Genomic DNA, 10651 nt, shown 5'->3' with positions numbered 1-10651 from the left:
AAGAAAATGCATTCTGGATTAGCATAGCACCTGTGGGGAAATGTACATGCAGAGCAAAGGAATGCCACTAAACAGAGAATAGCCAGCATTAGCACTAGGGTAGCTGAATCAGGAGAGATGAAAAGTTTGACCATGACATATATTTCTGACTCAAATATCCTCCAAGAGCCTCAGGTTTGTGTCTGACCCACAGTGCAGTGGGGCAGTTACAGGAGAGCAACAAGAGATAACCCAGGCCAGTGTCATGGGCTCTCCAGAGGCAGCACGGTCAGTGCTCATAGGTACAAGGATGTTTCCAAGCCAGTGAAACACATATCCAGAGCGTGTGTTGGGGATGTGTGCGAGACATTGATTTAGTCCAGTGTTCTGAAGTTAGTAAAAAAGTGTCATTTAGGTTCCTTGCACAGCAAATGGGGGAAGAAGCAAGCTCATGAAGGTAGCTATTCACTTCCCTCTTTTATTCTTTGCTACCAAAGGTAGCTGACAACAGAGTAAGGCAGACAGGACACCAAAGAGGTATCAAAGGGCTATTACTAACAGAAGGAAGCACAAATCTGCAATATCCACCTAGATTATTTTTATTTCCTTCAGAAACACTCAGAAAACAACCTCTGAACTATGCAAGTTGGGAAGAACAGCCAAGTCTAAAAAAAGTCTCTTAAAAAACAAAGTGAGAAAGTGAGTTTTGGCAATTGGCATCACTTAAATAATTTCTAGATGTGCGTCAAACCAAGATGGGCATCTCAGTATGTGCAGGTTCAATGGGATGCAATAGCCCGTGGATTAAAAAGAAAAAAAAAAAAAAAGTAGTTTACAGAGCAATATGCACAATCCACATTAATCAGAGGAAAAAAAAAAACCCAAAAAACCCCCCAACAAAAACCACTTGTCTATGGCTGATCAAATTCAAATTAAGAAAAGCCAGCCTCACTGAAGGTTATGCAGTGAGGGGATATTTGAATTGATCTCTATTTTTAGCACTTGAGAAAAGATGGAAGAATATCTTAAATTAGCTCACCAATGAAGGGGAGAAAAGGACTAAGTAGAAAATGTTCGTGTTGCCAATATGGCCTTGAAACTCACACGTCTTCAAAATCATTGCTCTAGTGCTGGAAACGAGGGGTTTATTTGTTGTACACACTGGTAAAGAACTACTCAATCTAGACTATAATTGTTGGGGGAAAGAAAAATGCCAGTGTGATGAAACATTTGAAATCACAAACCTCAAGGGAGAAGCAGATCATTTATTCATTATTCCAGTTTTGCATACAATTTCTTAGCAGAAAAAATGGTTTGTGCAACTGCCAATTTTACATAACAAAAGGCCCAAGGGTAAATGCTTCCTGTATGTGAATGCATAAAACATCCATACCCACAGAGAAGTTGCTCTCACCCAAATAAAACTTGAGCCTGAGAAGTCAATCTTAGTTTAAGAAAAGAACTTAAGGGAGCCTCCTGAATGAGGCAGCAAATTGGAAGCAAAAATTTTAAGAACTGAAAATGTCAAATTATGCCCATAACAACTAATTCATTTATTTTTAAATAAAAAAGAATCTGTTTTTCTGTGTTAAATAAATCAACAGTACTGGACAATCCTCTCCCATGTTTTAAGAAAACTATGTTTTTACATACCATTTGTTAGCAACTTATTACACTTAGAGATAGAGAACTCTGTTTTACATTTGGTACATTCCTTCCCAAACATGAGATATTTGTCTCAATTTTCTTCACATGATTTTGTCACAGATAAGAATAACTAGACCTTGTGAAGCGCTTATCATCTCTATCATCTCTGATTATGTTTTAAAAAGTCCTCATGTGATGCAAAATTAAAAGAGAACAAGGAAAAAAAATAGTCCCACCAGATAACACAAGTTTCAGTCACTTCATGCATGACAATGTTCCTCAGATTGAAAGAATGATGGGGAAGATCCAGTAACTGCTATACTAAATTTGGCTAGATCAGAAAAGCAGCCAGAAGACTTCTCAATTTTTTGGATTATAATTTATCTGTTGGCAAAGTGCCTTTGGTGACAAAAGAATCTAAAGAAGCCCGTGTAAGAATATTTGGATTTGCCTTTGTCCCTGAAGAAATGAACCATTTCTAGGACAATATGTCTTTTTTCTTACTTATCCATTGGAGATAACACAGTTTATCCTCTAACAGTACCATAGTGATGCAAAGTAGAAAAATATTTATTTTATTCTCACAACATCTGGGATGCAGATTGTGTTGAAACCCAAGCAGAAGTCAGTTCTGCAACCCACAATGGCATGATGCATAGATTTGCACACTGAATTAATTCCATGTTTGACAAAAGCAAGCCAATGGAGTGAGAAAAGGCACCACTGGTCACACCAGGACAGCAAGAGGGTGCCAAACTGCTGGTGTTAGCAGGACAAAACTACTTTTGGTCTCTGATAATGTAATACTTAACCATCTCTGAACTGAAGGCATCAGCATACAGCTAATGGAGGCAGAAAGCAAGTTCAAGGACAAATACAACTCCTTCTGCCACATACTAAAGCCATGGAATTCAACATGACATCTAATGTTGTGGAGAGAAATGAATGAAAAATGATGGATTAAACTCATGGAGCACAGATCTGTCAGTGTTCTATAAAATTGATGGTCTTCATAAAGATTTTGGTAAAGGAAACCTCAGTTTACCAGAAGTGAAAGATATATTGAGGGAAAGACCAGTTTTACAGAACTTTTACAGTCAGCAGGTTTCTACAGATGCTGACATTGTATTTCTACTGAAGATAAGACACTGGGCTGGCTAGATGTTTGGTCTGACTCATGAAACATCTTCTGTCGTTAAGCATGCTATTTAGAAAAAGTGTTTTGGTGTATTACTCCATGATCTGAATCTGGCCTTGTAACTTAAATCTGAGAGACTGCTTTGAGACCACCTCTTCAATAATGATTAAAATATGTTTCAGCATTAAAATTCTGAATTTTGTTACATGTTTACGATCATATCTATTTTGCTGTGAACAAACAGAACAATTTCTCTGTATTAGTAACTCACTGAGATTCTGTCAAATTTCATTCATCTGCTGCTTATCACTTATGCCCTGGTGCAGAGGACAGAAGCCCCATCCCTGGAAACATTCTAGCTCAGGTTGGACATGGCACTGAGCAAACTGATCTGGTTGAAGATGTCCCTGCTGACTGCAGGGAGTTTGGACTAAATAACCTTTAAAGGTTCCTTCCAACCCAAACCATTTTATGTCTAGAAGAACTTTCTTAGCATTGTTTGCTTATTTTTCTACTACAGTAGTCATGAACAACAGTTTGTAGGCAATATGACAATAAATCACTAAAAGCAAATTGAAGGTATTTTGTAATGACCTCGTGCAAAGGCACAAAACTAGAAACACCCTTAGAAGGTTGATGTCTCAAGAAGAGATGCCATCACTGTGAATGCGTTATTGAAAGACGTTGTCTTCTAAGAATTGAGTGCACTGCAAAACTCAAACCCTGAAATTGTTAAATACCAAAGTAGTTCAAGAAAAGAAAAATCTAATTACTTTGCCACACAGTTGATAATTCAGTACTGTAAATAAATTGCTGACTCTATAATTTAGCCTACAGGCTAAAATACAACTGAAGATTCCCTAAAGCTTTGCAATGTATACAAATAAATAAGTAACAATGACTATATATAACTTATTAACTACAGGCTAAAATGCAGCTGAAGATTCCCTGATGCTTTAAAACACATACAAGCACTCACTAGCTCGCCAAAACAAAAATCCACCGAACAGGAGCCCAGGCACATAACAATCTCAACAAACCTTGATTGTATTAGAATGCAGTCAACTTTATTGCTATTATAAAAAACAAATCACAGAAGAAAGTATTTTGCTTCTCTCATAGAAGATTTAATAATAGTGCATTGCTGCCTCTCCGAGTGTGTAGTGACAATACACTGACGCACGTGGCTACAGCTGAACGGAGGTGGCTCTGGCCAGTTTTAAAAGAAAGGAAGTTGCTGTTTGAAGTAAACGGCAACTGAACTAGCTTTAGTGATTCAATCCGGAGTAAGGCTGGCTCATCTAATCCTTACACACAGGCCCAGTATGTGTGGAAAGGGAAATTCACTCCTAAATGATTTTTCATGCTAGTTCATAGTTCATTTTCTCCATGCAGTCTCCAATTTTTCATTTGAGTTGTTCAGGCTGGTGCAGAATGGCTGCCAAATGCACCATCTGCTCTCTGTACAGTGTATTTTCACCATCAGTACATGCTCCATACTTTTTTTCCATATATAAACAGATATACACATAGTGTATAATACTTATTGCTAAAGACAGACCCCCCACACCCAGGACATAATATACTAAAAAAACACTACTGAAGTATTTCAAACATCCTCTGTAAAATGATCACCTAAAGTCATATGGACTCAACAGAAAAAAATGTCAGCTAATAAAATGTGAGAATAGCAATGGGCATTTCCAAAGTGATTAAGCCTCTGACCTTAATAAGCACTCCAAAATTAAGGGGCATGTACCTCAACATTTCCAAGCAGTACAGAGAAAATCTACAGTCCTGGTGTTCTAAACGTGGCAAAGGTGGGTCCCGTTTGCAAATGAACAGCATCATTGCATGGCACCCCCTTTACACATCAGCAGCTCCATATAACTAACAGGACACAGCAGTCACGATTGCCTGATTGAACGCTTCTTGTCATGAAGCTCCTGTTTGCAGAGTGCTTCCCACCCCTTACTTTTGTTGTTGATTTTTACATCAAGCTCCAGTTCAGTTCAGGATCTGTACTGCATCTTTTAAAGTTTCAGTGAAGAAAAAAGTTGTAGTTTCCCTTTAAATACAAAGAGACAAATATTCTGGTTTGCAAGCACCAAAATACTTTTATAATTTTACTGTGATGTTCGAGTGACTCCTTTACATCCCAACCTTTGGTTTAGTAAGGAGTGCTGGAGCTCAACAGTGCCAGAGGGGTTCTGCTCTAATATTTATTCAAGTCTAGTCAGTTTAGAAGCCAGATGGGAGTAGGGGGAGATCACTGCTTGTGCAAGATCAGAGGAGGCTCACTAAAAGAAGGCAGCAAAACATGTGAAGATTTTGATCGTGGTACACACAATCCAACTCATAAGACACGTTGTAGGCTGAGGACAGAAAAGCAGAGACCTTTCCGTACGACTGCTTCCCACAGCAGCCAGAAAGAACTGGGCACAAGAACAGAAGACTGAAACCCTCCAGGCATTAAAGAAGCAAGAGTACAGAAAGCTGGAGAACAAACGGAGAAACAGATGCCAGCTGCAGAACAAACAGATGAGGAGCAGATGTAGAAGCTCAAACAAAATTAAGAGAGATAGGTGGATGTCAGCCATACAAGAGGACTGCACCCATGGAAGAACAGTTTCAGTTCTTTGCCACTCTGCAAATATGTGAAATATATCAGAAAACTGCAACTCGTCTTCTTCGACTATTTTAAGGAGGATGACAGGCTTTTACTACTGTAAATTGCTCCACAGTTGAACAAAGTTCTATGCATCTAAGGCCAGAATATCCAAAACACGGACACTATGCAACCTACAGTTACCCAAGAAAAGGGTTAGCAGGAAGCGTCTTCCTACCCATTCCCCGCCGTAAGACTTGAAGTACCTCAATTTTGTAACTGAAACATAGGCAGTCCCATCATGTGGCATCTGATCGTGTCACCAAGACTATGTTTCATTTGACAGCAATGCTGATGTCCTACTGCCATCGCTGCATCTGAAAACACAGAATTCCTGGTATGGATGCCTACAGTACGGTCACAGGAAGGCGGCTTTGAAATTAATCACCCTGATACCTCCAAGAAAAAAAAAACACTCACGCCAAAAGCTGGGCATTTAAAGGCTCCACAAGTTTGCCATTTAGCCCCGTGAAATCACAAGAGGCTTCTGTACAATAGCATTTCCCTTTTGTTTATTACTATTAAGAACTGATAAAAGTTAGAAGGCTGCAATTTTTTTTTCAATTTTATCTTTCTGTGCACATGTATCAAAAACAGTCCTTACACTGCCGTATACCATTTCCTTCTCAGAGAGAGTCTGTCTCCTTCATCATACAGCACAAGTAACTGCAATTCATACCCCGATAAATGACATTGCAGGTAGATTGTGTGTAGATCCCTGGCTTATTTACACAGGAAGCAGGAAGACAGATGGAAAATGATGTCTACAGGAAAGAGTCTCTTGATAAGGCCAACTAGGAGAAATACTGGTATGAGCCAGATCACATCGGGTTTGACTGGCACACGAGCAAAGCAATCAACTGCAGGTTACATTCTGTGCAAAACACTTAGTATTTTCATGGCACTTGACTTGTGTTTTAAGAAAAAACTTCAAAAGCATCCCAAACCTTTGAATACTTGAGAAACTGGGGCCAAAAGTAATGTTCACATGCTACAGACTAGCATCACAATTTAGACAAGTTTGTGAAGCATTCAAGCAACACACAATGTATTGTAGCACTGTCTGTAAGGACACCGAGATTGCAGTTCTTAGAAGATATGAATGCTTGCAGGAATTTTTATAATAGGTGACTACACAAGAAATGAAGATAAAGAACTGAACACATTGTTTTTGTAAGCACAGTCCATCCTGAATAAGGCAGGATCCCGAGGGAAAAAATTAATACTCATGTAAATTTAGAGACCATCATATATATAAATAGAAGACAAGTTAACGCTGCAAGGGCAACTTTGACCTTACAAGTTCCTTTTCAGGTTACTATTCCTCCATCTCTGCATTAAGAAGGAAACCTCTGTCCTCCTACATGGAATCTCAGTCCACCTCCAGTAACATTTACAATTATATTACATCACACGCATGCACACACATTGCATAATATTGCTATAGTGTATGCTGTATAAATTCTGTAAATACACTCCACTTTGTTTCAAAGTAATTCATCTGGATTTACACTTCTCTCACACAGTTCACACAGTACCACATTCAAGGATATGCGGCAAGTGAATAATATATAAAAAAGTCTCACATCTCCAAAAGCAAGTAGGTCACTCGACTATTCATACTGTTTGAAGCAGTTATTTAAGCACCCAACTATATAACACAGTATTTTACTTATTAACAATTGCTATAAAAACGTCAATAGCTCCTCAGCTCTTGTGTTCTTTCTGCATTATGAAGTTGCCAATCATGATTCCATAATTAACTTCCATGTTACCATGCCGCTCTGTAATGTCTCCTACAAGCTTGATGCGGCAAGACTTTTTAAATAGCAACCACTCTGTAACAGGGGTTTACATTTTGCTTTGGACATCACAGAGTGGTAACTCACTTCAGACATGATAGACAGATGGGAAATGTCAGGGTAGGTTTATTCTAGCAACGAACCAGTCATGCTGCTTTCCTTCTCAATAATGGTTTTAACATTAAAATTCAACGCACTGGTTGCAAAGTCTTTCCCATATAATCCATCTTTGGCACATTTTTTCAATTTTCTCCATCCTCAAAAGGCATTCCAAGATTTTTTTTTGATTTTTGATGGTCTGTACATTATAACAATCATTTCTTCTTTACGTTTGTATGAAGATCAGGAAGAAAAGTGGAAAATGTAGAGTATGCAGAATAGTTTTAATAAACAGTTTTACATACAGTACCTTACATATAGAACAGTGTGTTTGCAAATTTAAATAATTTTTGAATGTACAGTGGCTTGTACTCTTATCAAAAGGTAAATTCAAGTTTACTGTCTATCGGTTCTAAAATGCATTTATACAGATAACTAGAACTGATAAACAGATGTGAGGCATAAAATGTTCAAGTATCTTAATGTCATCAGTTAAATAGCCTCCGTTTAACAGTCATATTTTACAAATGTCAAAACCTGTACATACATTATATTCAATTTTAGAAACTGCTTGTTAAAAGGTAACATTTAATGTTAACCACCAGTTCTAATAGTCTATTGTAATAAAACTAGACATGTGTAGATATAAATGTATATAGCATGTATATATGTACATGTGTATCTATACACACATACATACACATAGAAATATGTATGTAGAACTGGGTACAGCTGCAACTTATAAGCACAGGGAAAGTCCTGGGCTCAAAATCCAGCAAGAGCTAACAGAGCAAGTAGGCTGCCTTTGGTTTCATGATGTTTTGTTCACTGAAGCTGAAAAATTTTATGAAAACATCTTGGATAATGTATCTTGTGATATTTATTCTAGTGGTTTAGTATATTCATAGCCACAGACAGTTTTGCTGCTCTTTTCATTCCTCATCCCAGCTGAGGATGGTAAAGTTTCAGAGGGCCGACAACAGCACAAAGCTACCCAAGACAAAAATTGTACCTCAAATCCTGAATACTGCAATAGAACATAAAAAAATATAAACTAGGTACAATTTTGGATGGATTGCTGGCACCGAGTAGGACTGTGGAAAAAAAACCTTCATGTAAGTCACAATCAAACTCTCATCCCAGTGGTTTTAATATTATTTGGCACATCTGACTACTATTTGCCACGTATGTTTTAAAGGAGCCTAAGGGTGCTGTAATAAGGACTTCTATGTAAAAAAATACTTTAAAAAGGAGACCATGATAAGTAATTTCTTTCCAAAATCAAAACTAGGATGTTTATGTTCCTGAACATTCATGATAGAAGGAAATAGTCTAAAAAACTTTCCTTGTAGAGAGGATACAGATCTCTCTGTGTCTATCTTTCACTAGCAAGAAAAAAAGGAATTCCTTAAAAAAGTAGTTCCCAAGAGCTTTTAGGCAGCTGAATTCTGAAAATTTAGACATTTTCGCCAAAGGTTTCAAAATAGTAGTATTGCTCTTTGCAGAGTTTTCATTTAACTTTCTTATATGCAGGGATTTTCTTGTTTAACATATTAAAATCCTATCAACATTTCTCAGTATGCAATATATTACATTTTGAAGCCTGGACACTGAATATTCAGATTTTCAATATAACAGATTCCTTACACCAGATTTCTTCTCCTCTTTCTAAAGCTTCAGGCTATTAACGTAATTGGCAAAGAACCAGATAAATGCTCAGCTTTTTGCTGTCTTCCTGTCAGTCTTGTGGCTAGTAAGAAAATTCACTGTAAAGAATCTATTTTTATTTCTTTATTCTTCCTTTTGTCATACAGAGCAAAGCGTTGCTATTTGCTGTACTTTCCCCATGTCAACTAAGAGCTGTTTGATACGTCGCTTGAGCTGAGGCAATCTTGCCAGAGGATCTGGTGGTTCCAGTTCTCCAGTGAAATCAAGCCAGCTTTCCAAAACTACAAAAGGAAAAGGAAGAGGTTGATTAGAGTAAGTTTTCCAGAAACAGTTTTCATAAAAATTAAACTTTTCTATCTTACTCTGTCTTTTATAAGAAGGGAAAATATACTGAGGCTGTGATTTTTATTTAACAGAAGAAATGTTCATTAGGGAAACACCAACTAATTCAAGTTTCACTCAAACAATCCAAATGTATCTTCTAATTTGATTGTAATTATAAAAAGGTACCTGAGAGCAAATTATACCCTTGGCTAACAATTTACCATCTACACACAAAAGAGACCTCAGTTCACGGCCTTGTAGCTAAGACAGTTCTGCAACAGAAAACACAAGCCTTAAATACAAGGCTTGCTTCCATCACTAACAGCCTCCTGTTTACAAGGTCCGCATTACAGAACGGTTTTCCAACCTTCAACAAACATTTTTTGAGGACTTTCTGTGCTTGTAGAGACAGAGAAGGGAAAAGGTCAACCCTGTTAGCCTACAAATATTGCCTAGTACAAGCAGGAATATTGAAAGTAAAACTGCAAATTGACAACTTTATTTGTCAAAAGATAATTAAGGACTCCTAAGACTAGACTACAAGCTCCCCTCACTCTTAATTTCTATGACTGGAGAGTAAACTTATGTGCTGTAATATTTACTCCTACACTATAATATCATTCAGGTTTTCTCATGAAGGCTGATTTGTCTTTCTGAAACCAGTTATTCACTAATACATAGCAAATCAAAGTTGAAGGCAGAATGAACAGACCTTTTTTTTTTTTCTTAGATATTGTCAAATACTAAACCAATCAGGCCAAAACCAGTCCAGGCATAGAAAAATCTATCACCTTTCTGATCCCTATCTGGACAAAGACTAGACAAGTTATCTAAATTTTCTGAAGTCTGCCTAATATCACAAACTTGAGCTAAATTTTCAGGGTCTTGAGTGCTTAAGCTACTTTATTGGACATTTAAAACTTGTGGAAGGGGGTAAGGGGATCAGCTCTGGTTATAATATTGGGTACCCAAATTAGAATACAATTTTTAAAAATCCATCCTCAGTGCCTCAGATGACCTTCAACACAGTGGCTATGAAAGATGCTGTTACAGGTGTATTAACAAGTATCTGCCAATGCAGTTACCATCAACTTCTTTTTCAATCAGGTCCATTCTGCTGGTGACTTCATTCTGTACATTCTCTATATGGGTAAGGAGATTTAGCTGCCATTGAAGATGTGTGTCCACTTGCTCTTCTGAGCCTTTTCTTTCATTACAAACAAACACAGTGCTTCCTTCAGCAGAATTCTTCTTCACAGGAGCAACAGAAAGAAAAAAATAATTGCCATTTAAGAGTTGGTTTTTTGTTGTTGTTTTTTTTAAAAA

General features: G+C 37.4%; 1 protein-coding gene across 2 annotated transcripts in view; it reads right to left on the bottom strand.

Moving 5' to 3' along the window:
- Window positions 1-8899: 8899 nt before the first annotated feature.
- PHF20L1 (PHD finger protein 20 like 1) overlaps window positions 8900-10651 on the bottom strand; it is a 54676-nt gene continuing 52924 nt past the window's right edge. The window contains exons 20-21 of one of the 2 annotated variants that reach the window (XM_029084600.1): window positions 10411-10576; window positions 8900-9282 (exon numbers count right to left, since the gene is read on the bottom strand). In XM_029084600.1, the coding sequence (XP_028940433.1) occupies window positions 9140-9282; window positions 10411-10576 (309 nt within the window). In that variant the 3' untranslated portion in view covers window positions 8900-9139. The remainder of the gene's footprint in view (window positions 9283-10410; window positions 10577-10651) is intronic. The other variant, XM_010166568.1, reaches the window with a different exon arrangement.

Source organism: Antrostomus carolinensis, unplaced genomic scaffold (assembly GCF_000700745.2).
Source record: "Antrostomus carolinensis isolate BGI_N321 unplaced genomic scaffold, ASM70074v2 scaffold8300, whole genome shotgun sequence".
Taxonomy (NCBI): Eukaryota; Metazoa; Chordata; class Aves; order Caprimulgiformes; family Caprimulgidae; genus Antrostomus; species Antrostomus carolinensis.
Note: the sequence above shows the minus strand (reverse complement) of the source record. Positions and strands in the feature narration are given on the sequence as shown.